Raw genomic sequence first — 22,246 nt, 5'->3', positions numbered from 1 at the left:
ACAGGGTAAAAGGAAAGGGTTTTGATTTTTCTTAGAATCAAATTCTATTTAGCAACGTTTTCAACTAGCAAAATGTAAAACTTCCTAAAAATTGGAGTCATAATGTGGAAGTAGAAAAGTTTTTTGAGATGACTTAAAAAGTCACCCCAAACTAAAACAACAGGAGAAATACTTCATCAAGGGTCACCCTTTTATTGGTTTAGCAAATTTGTATTGAACTTAACTATGTGTCAGTTGCTCAAAGAACTGAAGATTTATTTAGAAGTGAATAAAATAAAATCTTTGCCCTCATGAATCTTATATCCTAGCTGGAGAAATAGATAATAAAATAAACCCATAAAAGATTATCCCACTAGTGGTTCTTAAATGACCTGAGGGAGGAAAATAAAAGTAAGTTAAGAGGACTTTTTAAAAAAGACAGAGAATGTCATTTTGCTTGGGCAATCAGCAAAGTCCTCAGAGGAGCAACATTGTAACAGGCATCTAGGAAAATAAGAGAGCTAGGCATGCAGATATCCAGAGGAAGCATTTCACGGAATAGAAATGGTGGGTACAAAAGCTTTGACACAAGCACTGCTGGAAACGTTGTAGAGTACAAGCAGCCAAAGTGCCTAACGTAGTGACCGTGACCGAGAAGAAGCATCGTAACAAAGAAACAAAGAACATTTATCTGTTTTTGCTTTTGTTGCCTGTGCTTTTGGTGCCATAGCCGTGAAATCATTGCCAAGACCAATGTCAAGAAGGTTTCTCCCTGTTTTCCTCTAGCAGCTTCATAGTTTCAGGTCTGTGTTTAAGTGTATACCATTTTGAGTTGATTTTTATGTTTGGTATAAGAGTCCAATTTCATTCTTTTGCTGGTGGATATTAAACTGAAAAGCTTTGCACAGAAAAGGGAATAACAGTGAAAAAGCAACCTATAAAATGGAAGAAAATATCTGTAAACCATATATCTGATGAGAAATTAATATCCAAAGTGTATAGAGGATACAATTCAATAGCAAAAATCAATAAATAACCCAATTTAAAAATGAACAAAGGCCCTGAAGAGACATTTCTCCAAAGAAAACATACAAATGGCCAACAGATATATGAAAAAGTGCTCAACTTTACTAATCATTAGGGAAATGCAAATCAAAACCACAATGAAATATCACCTCATACCTGTAAGGATGCCTATTTGAAACAAAAACAAAAGCAAACAAGTGTTGACAAGGATATAGAGAAATGGAACCTTTGTAAAATGGTACAGCTGCTATGGAAAACAGTGTGGGGGTTCTTTAAAAAATTAAAAATAGAATAACCATATGATTCAATGCCAAAATCCCAATTCTGAATATATGTCCAAAAGAACAGAAATTGGGATCTCAAAAAAGGTATCTTCACCCCAAAGTTCATTGCAGCATTATTTATAATAGCCAAGATATGGAAACAACCTAAATGATCATCAGTGGATAAATGGATTTTCGAAATTTAGTATATACATATAATGGAATATTATTAAGCCTTGGAAAAGGAGAAAATCTTGCCATATGAGACAACATGAATGAAACGGAAAGACATCAGTGAAATAAGCCAGTTACAGAAGGACTACTACTGTATGATTCTACTTATCTGAAGCATCTGAAATAGATGTATTCATAGAAGTAGAGAATAGAATGGTGATTACCAAGGGCTAGGGGGAGGGGGAAATAGGAAGTTGTTGTTAATGGGTATAAAGTTTCAGTTATGCAAGATGAATACATTCTAGAAAACTGATTTTAATGTGCATGCGCACACACATGCAAAACAGGGAAGAAGGAAATTTTCTGAGGTGATGGATGTTTATTACCTTGATTACGGTAATGGCTTCACAGCTGTATGTATATTGTTCAAATCTATCTCCCTGTAATCTTAACACCACAGTGCACAGAAAAATGAACAATGAAAGATTAAAAAAAGAGTTCTTGGCCCCAAATTCACTTATTAAAAAGCCACCCAAGATTCATTCCATTTCAGAGGACAAGTCCTGTGTAACTAACATAACCCAATTAGACTATAAGCCACCAACTTCCAATTCTGAAAACTGTTCAGAGCCCTGTCTGATGTCAATATATATTATTGAAGGTGACAGAAGGAAGCTAAGATGAATGACACCATATTCAGCTACTACTGTAGTATCTTGTATGTGTGCAGGATGTACTTACTAAATGCCAAAGAAGCTGAAACAATTGCAAGCTCAAAAAAGAGAAAGCTCTGAGAAATTAAAAAATGAAATATATTTGATTAACATAATATTTAAAAAACAATAGAAGAGTTGGAAGATAAGCACGCTGTTTTTAAAAGTAAAGTTGAAAACTGGAAAAAACAGATTTAGAAGTGGTTGCCTCTAGGAAGGAGAGGGGTGAGGTTGTGGGAGACACAGACTATTGGTTTTCATTATAAGCTTTTAAGTTCATTTTCATTTTTAAAATGTGCTGTATTACATTAATAAAACTTATAAAGAAAATTTTAAAAGAAGAAATAAATCGAGCTATTGAGGCTACATAGATATACTTTAATATTGATTTTCTCCTGAATCCAAAGAGAAAAAGTAGAGTCGGAGTTAACATTTCTGGGACTTCTCATCATGGAGAATCGCTTGAAAAAAGAAACCAAATCAGTCTTGAAGGAATTAAGCGAGGCCTGTATCAGGACTGTGATGATTACAGGTATGTGTTTGTTTCCAGGGGCCTGGCATGTTGATTGCATCCCAGGCATAAGAACAAGGTGTGTGAGCTGAGTGAGTTCACGTGACAGAGACAGAGAAAAATGTTCTGTTGTGGAATTTGTTACCCTGTAGTCCCTTACCTGAAAATATGTGCACCTCCCCTGACAGGACCAGGAGCTTTGGCGGTAGAGACTGTATCTCATTCTCTTAGTCTAATGACTACCCCTCCTGGCCAGGATCTGTGCAATACCTATAGGCTCACTGTAAATGAGCAAGAATGGGTGTGTTCTCACCAAGAGATCCAGTGATCCCTCTGCATAGTGGACCGAGTCTCTTGCTGATGGTCCTCTAGGGTAGGAGGGCCAGGCATGGTGTATGACCATCAAACTCATGCTCAGCCTGACTCTGTGTGTTCTTTGTTGGTTTCTAGATCCCATCGATGGTTTTATGCTATCAGACTGAGTTCATACTATATTCTTCACTACGAGTTGTCTGTCTTGTGAGGATTAGTCATAGATGCTTAAACATTTCTTTATTTATTTATGTATGTTTTAAAATAAACAAAGGGGCCAGACATGGTGGCTCATGCTTGTAATCCCAGCCCTTAGGGAGGCCAAGGCAGGCAGATTACCTGAGGCCAGGAGTTCGAGATCAGCTTGACCAATATGGTGAAACTCTGTCTCTACTCAAAACACAAAAAAATTAGCCGGGCATTGTGGCGTGCGCCTGTAGTCCCAGCTACCTGGGAGGCTGAGGCAGAAGAATCACTTGAACCCAGGAGGCAGAGGTTGCACTGAGCCAAGCTCGCACCCCTGCACTCCAGCCTGGGCGACAGAGCAAGGCTTTGTCAAAAAAAAAAAAAAAAGAAAGAAATACACATGGACAGGATATGACGCTGAATATTGTGTGAGAGAGATGGGAACATAGTGTTTGCCCACTAGGGGCAGTCTACAGCAGGGAGGAAGATAAGGCAGAAAGCAGTAATTGCCGCCAACACTAAGCCAAGTGAGAAAAGGAGACCTCAATTCTTGTTGCTGAGGGGAAGTTTGTACACAAAGCAAGGTAAGTTTCTTTGCCTTCTAGGTGACAACCTAGAAACAGCCATTACCGTTGCAAAGAATTCTGAAATGATCCCTCAAGGCAGCCAAGTGATCATTGTTGAAGCCAATGAACCAGAAGAATGTGTTCCTGCCTCTGTGACCTGGCAGCTGGTGGAGAATCAAGAGACTGGACCTGGGAAGAAAGTGAGCAAACGTTAGGAGACCCCTTTGTGGGCCTAGACTGATGGAATACAGTCCTGGCACTGCACAGCCTTCTCTCAACTCCAGAAGTCAATCCCTCACATTTGTCCAGAGTTTTACAGTTTGCAAAGCATTTCCACCAGCTCTGGTTGCCTATTAAAATCACGTGGGGGAGTTTTTAAGCTTCCGAATGCAGGCTTCACCAATTAAATCAGAACCCCTGGGAGGGAGCTGGCATCAGTTACTTTTCCTGGCAATTCCAGTATGTAGTCATGGCTGAAAACTACTGATTTACACTCATATTTTCCACTTGGTCATTAAATAACCCTCTGCAATTGGGCAAACCATTAATTTTACAAATGTGAAAACTGAGGCTCAGAGAAGTAAGCTGGCCCAATACAAAAACTGGTGAGTTGCAGAGCAGGAAAGCAGACGTAGGTCTATTTGATTCCACACAGATCCATGGGCATTTAGATTGTACTATACCTATGGCATGAAGCTAACAGAGACTGGGCTTCTCTAGATAGAAAGCTCCTGGTGCTCTTGTGACAGAAGAGCTCTTTCAGATGACAACGATGGGCTGTAGCCTCACATTCCATCACTAAAGGTAACACCCATGCTTTTGTGTGACTTCAAAGAGATGGCCCAGTACAAAAATGCTGTCTTCCTCCAGGCTGACCAGCCTTTCGGATTGTTAAGTATAGAGTGGGCCTTCGTGCAGTCAGGAGTCTTTGTGCAGTACACAGACTGCACAGCTATACAGGGTGGCCCTGCCCCTACCCTGGGAAGAGGTAGGTTGACTTACCTCAAACTCTAATTGCATGGGCTGTGAAAGATGACAGCTCTGTCTCCGCTCTCAGATTTCTGGTGCTTATTTCCTTGTGAACCGACTTGCTTCTGCATCGGTGCATGCTGCCTGCATTTCACTGCATGCTGGAACTCAAGTCCTTTGTGAATTTTAGCTGACAGTCCACTCCCATTACTCATTCATGAGTTTAACGCCTCTACGGAAGTTTTGGTCCCCACCAGGAGAAGCTGTATCACAGTTTCAGGCCTTCCTCCTCCCCGGATCCTTCCACCATACTTTGTCTCCCCACATGTCTAGTGCAAGCAAGAGGAATTCCTCCCCTTGCCTCAGAAGGGATGCTTTAGAACATGTCTTTTGTTGGCTATTTTGCAACTGGGGATAGAAAGGAGGGATGTGTCATCTTGCCTCCCAATTCGGCACAGCAGAATTTTTTTTCTTTCACATACAGTGCTTTCTCTGAGATGAAGACCTCTGATGAGTAAAATGTTCTCACCTCTTGTACTATTTGAATTTAGAGTCCTAAACACAAATGGAAGGCTCTCTGAGAAATATTGTATGAAAAACCATGATTAATTGTTGATATAATGAATGCATAGGCATTCAACAGATGCTTTCTCCCTAACTGGGAGCCAGGTAGGGCTAGAACAAAGCCAGAGAAATACCCTGACAGGTGAAAGATAGGAGGAAAAGGGTCTTGGAAAAGGAGTACTCCTGGTGCTGTGGATGTAGAGTATGGAAGAGAATCTGGGAACCATGATAGAAGGGGTTACCTGTTGAGGTAGGGTCATAACAAAGGTCAGAGGCTGCGTGCTAAAAGGCGTTGGACACTGAAGAAAGAGTGCTTACTTTACAGTGAAGATAATGAGAGTTATTTTTGAACAAATAAATGGTAAGAGATCTTAGAAAATATAAGGTTGCATGAGGAAAAGAAGGAAGAAGAGGGAAGAATTTTCCTATTCTTCCTTGTAATAATTAATTGGGACCTAGGAATAGATTTCTTCAGTAGACTGACATCATACATATTATCTCCCAAGGCAGGATCCAGAGTTCCATACCGTCAAAGTATCATAGGTTTACATAATCTTGGGGGGAATGTTTTGAGTGTTTTCTTTCTCTAGGCAGAAGTGCTGCAGACAAATTAAACATCATTTTGTTGCTGACCTTAACACTGTTAGGCACTATGAAAACTCTTCCTTCAATAAAGCATAGGGAAGCAGAGACATTCCTTAAAAGTTAATGTAGGAATGATGCCCTTTTGGTTTTAGGAAACCTGCATTAACACTGGAAACAGTTCAATACCTGGTGGGGAAAGAGGAAGCTGCTACCATTTTGCAGTGAGTGGGAAATCATACCAAGTGATATTTCAGCATTTCAACAGCTTGCTTCCAAAAGTAAGTACTGGAGAGATGAAGCATTTTGTTTTGCTCCTCAAATTAGTGAGGCGAAAGGAGGGGGAGAGTATTGAAATCAGTGATCACAGAGGTTGCCTCACAGTTAAGAGGATAAACACCCCCAAAGGAGCACAACTCCTGATGACGTTTTCCGGCCTTTTTATATGCCTACCCAGTCCCATGCAGACCCACAGCCTCCTGTTCAGAGTTGGAGTGCTGGTACCTTCTCTCACTCCTGTGGTCAGTTCAATCTCAGCCTTCCTCCTTCTTTCCCTCCCCACCCAGGAGGACGACAGAGTTCCAAACACACTGCTTGTTTTGCAGGCCAGCTTCTCCCTGAAACCTACCAGCTCATGTCAGACTAAGCTCTATTCCCCTTTCTGTCTGGATTCTTAAATTACAGCAAGAGGAAACAAAGGCCCCATGGTTTATTTTCAGAATCATTTGTTATCTTGTCCTCTGAGTGTCCTGTTCTAAAACAGTGCTGCGCAGGGTCGTGCTGTCAATGTGCGGGAGATTCATGGAGCACAAGACGGGGGGCAGCACTGTTAGCAGTGTCTTAAAAATTCTGTCATCCTACCAGCCAAGGACCACAGAATCTAGACCCCAAAGCCTTCTAGAAACCTCTTACTTCAGTTCAGGGAAAGCTAAGACTCAGAGAGGTTAAGTCTCTTATCTAAGGTGTGCACAGCTAGCTAGCACAGCTGAGAAGAGAGCTTTGTTTCTCAACTTCCAGCCTTTCCTCTGTCCATGCTGTGATTATGGCGATGGTGTCTATTAGAAAAGAACTGTGTTCCCTCAAGCATTTTTATTCCATATGCTTAGCTGCTTCTTAGTTACTGTAATATTATTGATTAGTGGTCAGCCCATCTTGGAAAAATGGTCTGGGAAAAACGTAATAGAGTTGTAATGGAGGACTTAAAGTGAAATTTCAATATTAAAGCATTAAATCTCCGTATTTCCCTTCCCGGTATTGGTCTAATGACATACCATCCAATGCTGTATTAAATTAGTAACTGGGCTTTTTTGTCTTTCAGGGCTGTTCTTTTATTTTTAAAAGTTTTATTCTTCCAAATCATATTGCAATGGTGTTTTTTGCTTTTTAGATTCTGGTGAATGGAACCGTTTTTGCAAGAATGTCTCCTGGGCAGAAATCAAGCCTTATTGAAGAATTTCAGAAATTAAAGTAAGTGTCATTGCATGAAAGGAGAGTATGCTCATTAACTATTACTACATAACAAATTACTCAAAATCAAAGTGGCTTAGAATTGGCACCAATTATTGACCTGTGGTCAATAATCAGGTGTGAGTCAAGTGGCTATTATTAAAAACTCAAAAATAAGAAATGTTGGCAAGGCTGCAGAGAAAAGGGAACACTTATACACTATTGGTGGGAGTGCAAATTAGTTCAACCATTGTAGAAAGCAGTATGGCAATTCCTTAAAGAGCTAAAACAGAACTATTACTTGAACCAGCAATACCATTACTGGGTATATACAAATCATTCTACCATAAAAACAGATGCAGGTTTTTCTGTCTAACAATCTTTGTCCTCTAATTTCAGCTGTTGGGGGGTGGGCAGAAAACCAAACACATGCAGGTGACTCTTCATTGCAGCACTATTCACAATAGCAAAGACATGGGAATCAACCTAAATGCTCTTCAATGACAGATTGGATAAAGAAAATGTGGTACATATGCACCATGGAATACAATGCAGCCATAAAAAAGAATGAGATTACGACTTTTGCAGGAACACAGATGGAAATGGAGGGTATTATCCTGAGCAAACTAATGCAGGAACAGAGATCAAATAGTATATGTTCTCACTTATAAGTGGAGGCTATGAGAACACATGGACACAAAGAAGAAAACCACAGATACTGGGGTCTCCTTGAGAGGAGAGGGTGGGAGGAGGGAAAGGAGCGGAAAAAATAACTATTGTGTACTGGGCTTAATTCTTGGGTGATGAAATAATCTGTAAAACAAACCTCCATGACACAAGTTCACTCATATAACAAACCTGCACATGTACCCCAAACCTAAAATAAAAGTTAAAAACAAAAGAGGATCAAAAAAAATTTCAGGTGTGGCTTAGCTGAGTCTTCTGACTCAGAATATTGCTCAAAGGTGTAATCAGGTGTTGGCCATGACTACAATCAATCAGTGATAGAGTGGGGTAAAAAATCTCCTACCAGCGTCACTCACATGTTGTCAAATGCTCAGTGCCTTATGAGCTATTGGACTGAACCTGTTTTTCACTGGCTAGTGGACTGAAGACAGCTTCAGTTCCTTGTGACAGGGGCCACTTCATAAGGAAGCTCACAGTGTGAAAGTTGACTTCTAACAGAGTCGGTAAGCAAGAAGAACCAGAGATAGAGAGAGCATGCAAGACGGATGTTGCTGTTTTTATATACCAGTCACAGAAGTGATATTTCATCACCTTTGCTGTTTTCCCTTCCTTCCTAAGTGAGTCGCTAGATCCAGCCCACTTCCAGGGGAGTGGATTACACAAGGGCATGGATGCCAGGAGCTGGGAATCACTGAGGGCCATTTGGAAGTTGCCTATCCCAGAGAGCATTTGTTCATTTGTTCTGTGGTTCATAAGGCATATAGCTTAGAGAACCCTCCCTGTGGAAATGATGGGGCAGGTTGTATAGCTCAGAATCAGAAAAATGGGGAAGTAGGTGAGTTATACCCTGGAATTATTTTAGGTTGGTCCTTTAGAAGATATGTGAATAATTTCTGGTCTTCTTAGCGAGAGGTGGAATAGCATTTTCACTTTATCTGGCTCCAGTAGGGAGAGTCAAGAGAAAGTCCTTTATTACCCCCTTCAAAAATAAAGATGACCAAGTTACATTGTAGTGAAATGGTACTTCTTGAAACCAGATCTACCTATTGCTTGATGGGAATGTTGCAGTTTGGGGCTGCAGTTCTAGAAAGTAAAAAGGAACACAGGCTAGTCAATCTTTAGATGATAGCTGGTAAGTAGTTGTTGAAATGAGGAGACAGCCTTTTACTTTCAGTTTTTGTTACTCAAGAATTCATACGGAAGTCTCAAAAACTGCCTATTAACTTCCAGAATGCTTGAGGCTGGGTAAGTAACCAGTGACTAAAATGACTATTTCATTCGCACGAGCATTATATGATATTGCTGAAGAAAGTAATTTTACCTTTTTCAAATGCCTGAGAAATTTCGCCAACTAAAATGCCCAATTTTGAAAAGCTGTATTCCCCTTAAAAAATCAAGTCAGGAAGACACCTACTGTCTCAGAATGAGCTGTCTTCTCAATATCCCAACCTTCCTCCTCATGCCTTTTTCATTGGCAATGTGCATAAGGCTGCCTGCATTCTCTTTCTGAGTTCAGGGAATACTAGAATATGTAAGATTCCTGATGTGATATAGAGACTAGAAGTGTGCTTTGAGCCTGAAAAAAAGGATCTGTTTTTCAACAATTGTGGGTATTAATGACATGGACATATATAGCATGATTTTCATCTAACAACCCCATATCATATTGAACCATAGGGGTCTATCTACATTGGACCATTTTGACCTGTAAAAGTGGTCATTTCTCATGCATTAACTAATAATAAGGACATTCTAAAGAAACTTTATTTTTTCTCCTTATTGATTTTATAATTCTGTTTTTAGAAAAATGCAGCTACGTCTTTTTTTTTTTTTTTTTTTTTTTGAGGCGGAGTTTCGCTCTGGTTACCCAGTCTGGAGTGCAATGGCGCAATCTCGGCTCACCGCAACCTCCGCCTCCGGGGTTCAGGCAATTATCCTGCCTCAGCTTCCTGAGTAGCTGGGATTACAGGCACGTGCCACCATGCCCGGCTAATTTTTTGTATTTTTAGTAGAGACAGGGTTTCACCATGTTGACCAGGATGGTCTCGATCTCTCGACCTCATGATCCACCCGCCTCGGCCTCCCAAAGTGCTGGGATTACAGGCGTGAGCCACTGCGCCCGGCCTGCAGCTACGTCTTTAATAGTATTGTCATTTATTAATACTTATAATGTATTACTTATAGAAAGCAGGCAGTGTCTTACATCTGAAACTCCTTTTCTTTGGCAGTTGTATTAATTTTTACTCTTCTTTTTTATCATGCTTGCACATCAAACTGATACAGATGGAAACAGTATCTTATTTTTACCCTGAGATAAATAAAAAATATGAGTATATGTCTCTAGTTATAGCTATTAAACTACTTTTTGAAATTTCTCATCCTAGTATCTGAACTCGAAATGCTCAGCAACAGTCAACCACTGAAATGCAGCTGGATTGGGTTTTGATCTCTGCGTTACGTTGTATGGGAAGTGCTCTGCTCATGACTACATACTTGCTTGGCCTTGGTGCATATAATCAAGCAGGACTTCTTTTGAAGTGTGCGATCACTGTTCCGCTGATGTCCTTGGTGATATCACTGCCATTTCAATGTGATTTATTGAAATGACTTAAATAATACCCATTGTATTATTTAAGAGACATATACTCAGACATTTCACTCTGAGTATATGTCTCTCCAAACCATTTTTCTTCAGCCTGCTTCCAAGTGTGTTCAGGGGACACACACATACACACAAATCACATGTGACTTAGTTCTGACAGAAAATATTCAAGTGAGGCGTTAACTTTTCTTACCTGCTAATTTTTCTTATCCTATCTCCTGCAGTTATTATGTGGGCATGTGTGGAGATGGAGCTAACGACTGTGGGGTGAGTAGAAAGGATGTCTGCTAAGGCAGGCAGCTCACTAATATACCTCGAGGGCCTCATGGTCTCCTGGGGTCTATCTTTTCATCCTCTACCAGCAACGATTTCATTATTTTGCTGTTTATATCCACCTCTACCTGAGTGTGGGTTGGAAGTGGAGGGGAGTAAAGGGAGAAGAAACACTTCAGATGCTTTCTGGAAACTCCTAGAATAATGAAAACAAGGAATGGCTACTTAGACTCCCATATTTCAGGTTCCAAAGAAGGAACTTTACAAGTCTAGCTGGTTTAAATCTTTCCTGTTATCAATAAGGAAATGAAGTCTCAGGGAGGTGATTTCTTCCCCTGCTCCCCACCAAGGTCACACAGCTAATAAAGACTCAATGAAAAAAGTTTGAAACTGATGGTTAAAATTTTGAATTATAAGTAAATTATATTTATTCCTGTCAAACTTTCCTCCTCTGGTTAGTTTTCAAAAGTTTGCTTCACCCAGAACTCTTTCACTCAGTAAAATCCTAGACCAGACTATTTGGTTATTTTGTGCTACAGAAAAAATAAAATTATTCTCAGTAAATTATTTTTCATATGCAGTAGAAGAGCAGTGCATGTTTTATATTCTGAGTTTTAAAGACATGAAGGAAACAAATAGTCTACCTTCAAGATTATGTACCAAGGAAATATTTCAGTAGTTGATTTATGGGACAGAAAATGAGAAAGATTTCTTTGTATTTCCAAAGCTTATTAGAGATTTAAGATCTAAGTATTTGTTTTATTTCTGTCTTAAATATTATTTCCAAATTTCTGTAAAAATTGTTTATAATTAGAGATTGATTAAGATTTTATTTTTTGCTTTATGCTTAATGAGAAGAAGCTAATTTTTAGTCTGTTCTTTCAAATCTAGAATGTGTAATCCTTTCACATTCACTATGTGGAGTTTAGAATAAAACAAAAAAATCAAATGTCAAAAGGGACATAGTCTCTGCCTTCTAATAGTCTCTGCCTTCTAAAGAGACCATTGACTGATGAAGAAAGAAATCATGCATAAAACTAACCCTCACATAAAGTAGATGATCCTAAAGTATATCACAGAGATACAAAATACTAAGAGAAAAAGAAGGAAATATTATAATGTTTATTAAACATGAATCTAGTATGTATTGTTAATGGTGCCAGGTACCCTGTAGTTTATGGAACTACAGATAGATCAAATTTCATTTTATGCCCACATAATTCTTGTAGGATCAGACTAGGAAAAGGTGGGGATTCTATCTTTCACCTTTGTTCATGAAGACTCCTGCCAGGTACAAGAACTGAAGTGGTAAAGGTCCCTAACCAAAGCCTATGCAAATTCTGTCATCTTTTTAATTGACTTTTTGAATGAGGGATTCCATCTCCTTATCACATCTATACTCCCCACAGGCAGGACCCTTGCACACCACCCACCCACATCCTCACACACATGCCTGTACACACACAATTCTTCTACCTCTGGGTCATTGTTTAGTTAGTGACTGTGTGGATCAGGGGAAAGAGGGTACTCCAGGTGGAGGGACAGCATAAACTGAGACCCAAAGATGACAAAGTATAGTGTTAAACCTCTATGATGTGAAGAACAGCCTCTTGGTATTTTAAGAGGTAAAGCCTAGCCTGAAAACTCATGGGTGTAACATGGGCTTATCATTCCAGGCTTTGAAAGTGGCTCATGCAGGCATTTCATTGTCAGAACAGGAAGCATCTGTGGCATCCCCTTTTACCTCTAAAACAGCCAACATCGAGTGTGTGCCTCATCTTATCAGGTAAGTCATTTCTTTCTCTTTCACCCACATGAGTGGGCCTCCTGTCTGGCTCTGGAGACAGACAGAATTCCACCACAACCTAAAATAATAATTGCTGCAACAGAGGTATGGGTGAAGTGCTATTAGAGAACTAATGAAGGGGGCCATTAGTGTTGCCTGAGAGTGCTGGTAAAAGCCACAGAAAAGTGACTTTTGCTGAGCCTTAAAGGATAGGTAGGTATCATGTAAACAGTTGAAAGCTTGACTTGATATTTTTTAAATGATGGTATTTCTTAATTTTTCTCTCCTTTATTTGATATGTTGGATACTTCCCCTAACATTTCTCTCAGGAGTTTGGGATTTATGAGGAAGCAGAAAGGAAATACTTCATTAGATAGCTTCTCTAAATACTATTACATGTCTCTAAAATGCAAATTAGTAAATATCTAATATCTTTTACATAAAAGATGTTACAGTTGGTTGGCAGTGTCAGGGAAGGGAAGTGATATGGTTTGGCTCTGTGTCCCCACCCAAATCTCATCTGGAGTCGTGGTTCCCAATGTGTTGAGAGAGGAACCTGATGGGAGGTGACTGGATCACGGGGGCAGTTTCCCCGTGCTGTTTGCACAATAGTGAGGGAGTTCTCATGAGATGTGATGATTTTTAAAGTGGCAGTTTCCCCTGCGTGCTTTCTCTCTCCTGTTGTCATGTGAAGAAGATGCCCACTTCTCCTTCACCTTCTGCCACTGTAAGTTTCCTGAGGCTTCTCAGCCATGTGGAACTGTGAGTCAATTAAACCTCTTTTGTTTATAAATTACCCTCTCAGGTAGTGTCTTTATAGCAGTGCAAAAATGGACAAATACAGGAATACATTAAGAGACGTTTATTTTCACAGTATGCTTCCCTTACTGTGACCCCACTCTCACTTCTGATCTCATGTCTACTTATATTTTAAATGTAGTTAAGAACAAAAACCCGGTTTTATGTTTTATGCATAAATCTCATTTCTCTATTGTTTCCTATAGCACTTAGGGTTAATTTCTAGGCATTTTCGTGGGCAGTGATCTGAAAGACATCAGCAGTTTTTGATATTCATACAAAAAAGACAACTATGAAGTTCCCCAGCATGTCTTTTGGAACTCAAGCCAGAATAGACAGGTCACTGGCAGGAATCACTGATCTAAAGGTAGCAGGTCTAAATTTCCATGTTCCTGGCTGGCTGCGTATCAGCAAAACAGTTTTGCACAACACCCTGAACACTGGGCATTTGCATCTGTGTCCTTTCACATCCTCAAACATGATCATTTCCCCTGCCTCCAAAGCAGCTCCTTTCCCCAATTCCCATGTCCCATGTCCCATATCCCATGTCTTCTAAGAACAATTTACTCCCTAGAGTCAGTGTTGAGGTTCAGACCCTTAGCGTACTTTTAACTCCTTCTTCCTCTTCACTCATAACCAAACAAACATTATGTTTTACCAATTTATCTTTGCAGAGTCTCTCTAAGCCCTTTGCTTAATATCTCTAGTGTCTTAACCTTGGTTTGTATCATGGTGAGTACACAATGATAGTGCTCAGAACCCTCACCTTATTTTATGCTTTTCATCATCAGTACAACTCATGGAGCTCTTTACAAATGTGTTTGTCAATGTGGTGAAGCATGAGAGAGTCCTGCCCTGGAGAACTTACATTGCAGCAAAAAGATACACACACACACACACACACACACACACACACACACACACACACAAATATATACATTATTTATTGAGTGTCTCTCATGCATCAGTTATGTTTTATACACACACACAAATTATATATATACACATATAATGTCTGATACATGAGAGGTGCTCAATAAATTTGCTTGAAATAAATTAACGTCTAAACAATACGGCAAATGTTCTGGCAGTTGAATGTGAGAACTTAAGCCAGGAGGGGAGGTTTCAGTAGGGGAGTTGCAACTTGAAAAATGGATAAGACTTATATAAACAGAAAGGAGGTAGGAGGGAATTCCAGGTGGGGAAAATGTGGCAGCCATGTTTAGACACAGGGTTGTAACTGGAGAATTGCAAAGACTAATTAGCACAACTGGGCTAGAAGACTTCTCAGATGGGAATTGTGGTGGTTAAGCTATAGAACTGGATGTGGAGACCTTGCAGGGAGTTTGACCTCCTGGATAGTAGTGCAAAGTGCCTACTCGATCCATTTAACCTGGACTGGCATTTGAACTTCAGATGTTCCTCCTCATGCATGGGACCCAATGCATTTATGAGTGCAGTATCCTGTTACGGAATACAAGTAATGATGTAAAACTTCTCCAGTGGCAGATGGCTCAGTGAGACTCCAGGGTAGAAACTACTTGCTTTTATATTTCATAGATTTATAAAAAAATAGATGTGATTCAGCTCTGTTAGGGCCATTTTACTTTTTCTCTCCTTGATGCATACTTTTTCCTGAGAAAGCACTCCAGAGAGGCAATGAGATACAGTTCTGTATACATAGGTTCAAATCCACAGATGTTCATCTTTGTCTTTGGAAACATGATTTACTTGTTGCTGTAGTTCAAGTCCTTTAGGGCAAGGACTGTGTCTTAGTCATTTTTATATCAAGCATTATGCCTGTCACTCAGCTGGGTACGTCAGAGCATTCAGTGAATGTCTGTAGAATGCATAGATAAAGGCATGAGCTACTTAAAGTTCACAATCATTAGGAATAGCAGTAGTTTTGGAGGCCCATTTGTCCTTTACTAAGAATGGTTTCTTCTACTTTCCTTTAAATCAGGGTATCTCAATTTTCCTGGAAATATGCACGATTGCAGAAAAAAACAAAAAACAAAAAACCATGAAATCACCATGTTTATATCAGACTTGGGAAAAGGGTCCATACTTCACATGCTTGCCCCTTCTCAGCTTGTCTTCTGCTCCATCTTCAGTGTTGAAAACAAACAGCAGCACCTCGCAGCTTGCTAGAAAACATCTTCCCAAAGTATCCCAGCCTGTCTCCCACCCTAGCCTTCTTATTTTGCCTGGGACGACGTGGTTAGTAGCTTGGCTTTTAGGTTCTTTTCATGTCCCCATTCTGTTGACCACATCTTTGAGCAGAACAGGTGGCCATGTTACTGGGCACTAGAAATGAAGTGGCTATGGGTCACTTCCCATGTGGACTGCTTCTGCCCTGACAAGAGGAGGCTGCAGGACAGCTGGTTAGCAGGGGTCCCACTCCCACATCAAGTGCTGCTGCCTCACATCGTTTGCCCTTAGCCTATCATAATCCACCATTCAGAAATCCTCAGTTACACCATTAACATGTAAGACCGAACTTTTTTAAAGGAGGAATATCTACTTTTTAAGTTGCATTTTTTTTTTTTACCGTGGTCTTGATCTCTTGATCTTTATGGCCCACTCAGATTATTACCCGGGGGTCTTCCCACAATATCGAAGCCAACGTAACCCATTTCAATATTAGAGTCACATTCGCACTTCCTAAAATGTCAAAGCACCTATCCTTTAGCTTTTTGCCTCCAAGGACCTCTAAAGCACACACAGTGCAATTCCCAGGAAGCACGTATTGTTAAGATGTAATGAGTCACAAGCAAGTCAATGCTTGACATTTTGCACCTTATCATAATGTTGCATTGTGTTTATAATACACATAGTAAGCTTCCCACTTTACTGAAAACTTGTTGAAAATGAAGAGTGTGCCTGATTCATTTTATATCCTGTATGACTCACAGCATAATGCTGGTACTTCATAAGCCCTAAACAAACGTGAGTAAATGAACCAATGCGTAACATAATGATTGAAGTAGAGAGTGAATGAATGAGTGGTTAAATAAATGAGAGGGTGAATTCATGATTAAGTGAATGTATGTCAGCAGGCTATTAAAAATGTAACTCCTTTTAAATATAAAAGAAATTGGGAGACATCTATCACACATAACCAATTATTTTTATTTATTTTTAAACAGAGAAGGCCGAGCTGCTCTGGTTTCATCCTTTGGGGTATTTAAATACTTGACCATGTATGGCATAATCCAGTTTATCGGTACATCTCTGCTCTATTGGGTATGAACCAAAATCATTTTGTCTCAGTTCTAATTCCATTTCTATTGCTAATTTATTATTCAGGGTATAGCTCTTACACAGGATTTAGTGTTTTATAAATAAGTGACATTTCTCAATATAGGCGTCTGCAAACTCAGGAACCTAGTATAACTGTGCATGAAACGTGGAACTAGAAATAAGGAGATGTAGATGAGTTTTCTAGAGTGTTGTTTTTCTCTCGATAACCTGAGAGTCTTGACCTCTCCAAACCTGTGTTTCTTATTTTGGAGTATGAAGAGAGCTTCAGAGCAGCCTAAATATAATTCAACAGGAAATAAATAAGTTTCCAGTTGTGGAATATTTTCAACAAAAGACTAAGAAGAGATAAGAAAGGAAGAGAAGTTGTTGAATTTGCTTTTGAAGGACTAGAATGCTAAAGATTTTTCAGAATGGACCCTTATAACTGAACCTACCTAGAATTCATACAGTTAGACATATTATTAGTAAAGAATCAGGAATTCTTTGAAACTAAAAAAGACTCAAAATTAAATGATGATAATAGCCATTTAAAAATTAATTAGCTGTACAGAAGAACAATGTATAAGCTAAAAATAAACTTCATTAGTCCATCATAGCTTTCATACAGTAAAAATGATCCAGCAGGCTCAAGGAACACTTCAGGAGAGATTATTCTACTGCTTTCCTGGGAGGTTTGAGAAGTGAATAAGAGGGCCACAAGATTATACCATCCAATGGGCTACTGCTTCCAAGGAACATTCACAGAGGGCTCAAAGGCAGCCTGGTGGAAAGAAACAAGAACTGGACTGGGAGTCAGAAAACCTGGATTCAAGTTCTTCCTCCATCCAAAAAACAAATTAGGTCTTGCCTTTGGCCAAAACCTGCTTCTGGGTAGCTGATTTTCAAAGCCCTCCATAGTTCCATCAAAGCTGCTTTTAGAAGAAAAACTAAAGCTGTGGTTGGAAATTTCTTCCTGCTCCACCTCATTCTGAATGTATAATTTTACCACTCTCAGGTGAAAAGAAGGGGAAAGGATCTGAGAAAGAAAAGTGAAGAAGAAAGGGGAAGAACTGGAGGTTGACAGGGACACTGAGGAACCAATGGCAGCCTTTCAGAAATGTGAAAGCAGAACTTCATTTCCAAGGCCTCCATGGATGGAGATAGAAACCATAGTCCACTCTGAAGTCATTCATTCTTGTGGTCTAGACCTAAATAAAGAGTGTCACAGAAGAACCTTAACCTGGTACCTTCTGGGGCTTGGATTCACCCTCTGAGAAGCCAGCCTAGAAGAAGCCATGTTTTTCATGTGCATAAATCTGGTCCATAATGTGCTCAGAATCAGCTTATAGTTTAGTGCTTAGTCATCAGATATGAAACAGATATACAGACCTGGCTGCAAGAGATACTGCAAGGCAAGTTCTTGGAGAGTAATGATTTGACTTCCATGCCTAAATACTTCAGCTCTATAATGTGAACTTGAAAGAAGTTCTGTCTACACAAACCTTAAAAAGGCAGATGTACCAGATTGAATTCTGCAATGGGCTTGCCTAGGAAAGGAGCCCTTGTTCAGTTTGTGAAAGTGAATGGACTCCAAGAGACCTACGTTGTAAACTCATCCTATGGGTAAGGATGGAGAGCAACACCTGTTGAATGAATTGGGCCTTCACTTCAAATTTTAAGTGTAACGTTTCTAAGGGAACTTTCAGGCTTTATTATGTTATGTTGAGAATTCAACTGTCTAGGCTGAGACCACAGCTGTCAGGTAATTAATGTACCCAGTAGGAGGGTGGCTCTCAAATGATGACTTTTGTCACTATTATGAAGTAAATTAAAGGCAGGGAAAATAGTCCTCCAGGCCTGAGATGCTAATAATTTTAGGTAAGTCACTTTCTTCCTGAAGGAGGGGAGCAAAGTAACAGCTGCCTCCTAGCTACTTAAAAAGAATGTAGGGAATAAGAAAAAGGCTATGATGACAGATGCCACATTTATATTTGCTTTTGTTTCTTTTTCAGCAACTACAACTCTTTGGAAATTACCAGTATCTCATGCAAGATGTTGCCATTACTTTGATGGTCTGTTTGACAAGTAAGCTCTTTAGCAAAGTAAAGTGTATTGTTTTTATTTATCTATGAAATTCTAGAAACAGTCACACAAAAAGGAACTTCTGAGAAAGCGGCACCCTTATTTCTAAAACCTCATTATTTATGAATTTTTTTAAAGCGATGTTGGAAATAAGTTGAGAGTTGAAATCCCTGGACTTGGCATTAAAACATTCTGATAACAAATAGGTCTTAGTCTCAAAAAATTGTCAATGTAGTCTGAGTTCTTTGTAGGTTTATGTCTTGTACATAGAAAAATGAATAAGAAATCTAGAAATGGAATGTTTTAAAACCCAAAGGTCACTTTCCATTATTCAGCTATGCTTCACATTGACGTGAAACCAGATTTTTGCCAAGTCTTTGATGTGTGAGAACAAATACTAACGTTTTATTTTAGTAGAATTCTCCAAAGTCAAGGTGTGGCTTACAACAGCAGCTATTGCTTATTTCCTTCCTTTCAGATGACACTGATAAAGTATTTCCTATCAAGGAACTCAGGGCTTGATGCTAACTCTTAATAAATGAGAAAGGTGACTGCCTCACCTGAGAGGAAGGAAAAAGAATGGCATTGTCATCTCTTTTTCCTTGCTCGACAATAGGCATGTTATGAAAAATAACAGATAAAACATCAGGCAATGCAGGATATTAATAACCTTGAGAATTTCATGTAGTATCTTAATACATAAAACTGATATGTTTTATGTATCAACCCAATGACTAAATTTATCAGTATCAGAGATATAAGCACTATAATATCCATTTTGATTCTTAGGGTTGAAATGTCTATTCATAGCTTATTAAACAATTTTTCTACATGTTATTAATATTCTTATGACTGAATAATTTTGAATCAATCAGATTGCTTCTACAGTGTTGAATACTTTAAGCAATTTGCATGATTTGTTTTTGAATGATGCTAAAAAGAGAAAAAAACACCAAGAGATTTCAGGAACCAAGCTTTCAGGCAGCAGCATGGAGGTGAAGGCAATGGCTATTGTGACTTGTTTCCATGACCTCTGGCAAACTTTCCTCATAGCATTGTGAGGATCAGATACAATGAAGCCTGTAGAGTGTGCACTACATCACAGGACACATGGGGTATTCATTACAACGTGAATCATATCACACTGCACCTCTCCTCCTTTTCCTCCTTTGAGAAGACTAACTAGCTCTCTGAGCACCTGAAGAGCATTAGAATGCGTACAGGTAGACAGGTGCATTAGAAACCCCAAAACATGGCTGGTCTTCCTAGTTCTAGTCTTGCCTTAGACTTGCTATATGACATTGAGTAAGTTATCTGGAGCTTTTGCACACTTAATTCTGTGATGTTAGTTATAGATTTGACTCCTGTGGTAGTGGAGTTGCTTAACTCTTTCCTACAGCAATAGCCTATTAAGCCTCATGCCAGTTGGTAGCCCTGGAAAACTCAGTCTCGCATCTCAGAGTGGGCTCTATGGGAGTGCTGGGATGACTCACAGTGGGACCGTTATTACCACTGGGAGAAAAAAGCCTCAGAAGAGTGACAATAGACCAGAAGTCTAACATTCTATCAGAATGACGGCACTTTAATTATTACTCAACAAACTGTAGCTAGTAAATGGGCTAAACTCAGGGGAGACTGATGAAGGAGAGAGTAGAAGCAGAAACCAGCTATGCTTGTTTGTTTGTTCTTTACCCTCTACCTACAAATATCCTATTGCTTGCTCATCTCTGCAAGCGTACTCATCCCACAGGCTGATCATTTCCGTCGAGTCTAAGTATTAAGATGGGCTTATCCTTAGATATGAAAAGTCCAGATATTATAATTATTATTTCACATTTTCATCCAATTCAACTTCCCTTCGATCAAGCCTGACCTATGGGCTTGGAGCAAGCAGTAGATGAGAAGGCCATGGTCTCTTCTTCACTTCCCTTGAGTCACCTACTCTCCACCCCTGCTTCTGGGGAAGAAGAGCACCAAGAGCAAAGGACTTATTTTTAAGTTCTTTTTTTTTTTTTTTTCTGCTGCAAATTTTATTTTAAGTTCCAGGGTACATGTGCAGGATGTACAGGTTTGTTAATAGGTAAACATGTGCCATGGTGGTTTGCTGCACAGATTAACCCATCACCTAGGTATTAGGCCCAGCATCCATTAGCTAGTCTTCTTGTTGCTCTCCTTCCCCCTTGCCCTCCCCAACGGGCCCCAGTGTGTGTTGTCCCCCGGCATGTGTCCATGTGTCCTCATCATTCATCTCCACTTATAAATGAAAATATGGAGTGCTTCGTTTTCTGTTCTTGCATTAGTTTACTGAGGAACAAATGGAAAAACACTCCATGCTCACGGATAGGAAGAATCAATATCATGAAAATGTCCATACGGCCCAAAGTAATTTATAGGTTCAATGGTATTCCCATTAAACTACCATTGATATTCTTCATAGAATTAGAAGAAACTATTTTAAATTTCATATAGAACAAAAAAAGATAATGAATGGCCAAGACAATCCTAAGCAAAAAGAACAAAGCTGGAGGCATCATGTTACTTTACTTCAAACTATACTACAGGGTAACAGTAACCAAAATAGCATGGTACTGACATAAAAGCAGACACAGAGATCAACAGAAAAGAGAACTCATAACTAAGACCACACGTGTCATCTGATCTTTGGCAAGTCTGACAAAAACAAACAATGGGGAAAGGATTTCCTATTTAGTAAGTCGTGCTGGGAGAACAGGCTAGCCACATGCAGAAAATGGAAACTGGACCCCTTCCTTACACCTTACACAAAAATTAACTCAAGATGGATTAAAGACTTAAATGTAAAACCCAAAACTATAAAAACCCTGGAAGAAAATCTAGGCAAAGGACTTTTTACTTAAGTAGGAGTATGTAGTGCTCTCCTGTCAAATGCCCTCAAACATGGCAGGCACCTACATTCAGGCAATAGGCATGGGGTTCATTGGTGAATTCATCAGAGATTCCCTGTCGATTGGTCTGGACTAGACCATGCCCTAACACGGTGGTGCTCTCTCCCTCTGCCTCTCAAGATTCCTTTCTGCGGCTGCCTCCTAATGGCATATACCATGAAACCCTTTTCTACTGCTGGGCCCTCCAACCCCAGCAGGCTGCCACATAGATAAACCCCTTCAGGATAGCCAGTTCTAGCCTGGCTAATTTCCACGGCTTCTGCTTGACCTACCAGAGAGTAAATGAGTAGCTTGCCCTCATTGCTGCCTGCCCTTTCCCTCTACTATTACCATGAAGGTGAGTGAGCAAGGCCAGTATCCTCTCTTAAAACCACTTCCACTCTCTCCAACAATGGCTATTACGACTTCCCTTCACGGGGTTGCAGTGCGGCTGAGAAGAAGACCACAGTTTATACTGTTCCTAACAATTGCCTTTAAAGAATTGCTTAATAGTCTCCATAAGTTTTCTCTTATACAGACTGCATTCAGCGAATGGGGCAGGAACAGGCATGCTTGTAGTT

At 39.7% G+C, this 22,246-nt stretch overlaps 1 protein-coding gene across 5 annotated transcripts in view; it reads left to right on the top strand.

The window, feature by feature from the left end:
- The window catches only part of ATP13A5 (ATPase 13A5), a 123,537-nt gene that overhangs the window by 83,502 nt on the left and 17,789 nt on the right, over nt 1-22,246 (top strand). For all 5 annotated transcript variants that reach the window (XM_074404707.1, XM_074404708.1, XM_074404709.1 and 2 more), the window contains 8 exons: nt 2,563-2,687; nt 3,770-3,930; nt 6,001-6,126; nt 7,233-7,312; nt 10,805-10,847; nt 12,530-12,639; nt 16,587-16,683; nt 18,693-18,765. In XM_074404707.1, coding sequence (XP_074260808.1) covers nt 2,563-2,687; nt 3,770-3,930; nt 6,001-6,126; nt 7,233-7,312; nt 10,805-10,847; nt 12,530-12,639; nt 16,587-16,683; nt 18,693-18,765 — 815 coding nt within the window. The remainder of the gene's footprint in view (nt 1-2,562; nt 2,688-3,769; nt 3,931-6,000; nt 6,127-7,232; nt 7,313-10,804; nt 10,848-12,529; nt 12,640-16,586; nt 16,684-18,692; nt 18,766-22,246) is intronic.

The sequence above is a fragment of the Saimiri boliviensis genome, chromosome 8, assembly GCF_048565385.1.
Source record: "Saimiri boliviensis isolate mSaiBol1 chromosome 8, mSaiBol1.pri, whole genome shotgun sequence".
Lineage (NCBI taxonomy): Eukaryota > Metazoa > Chordata > Mammalia > Primates > Cebidae > Saimiri > Saimiri boliviensis.
Note: the sequence above shows the minus strand (reverse complement) of the source record. Positions and strands in the feature narration are given on the sequence as shown.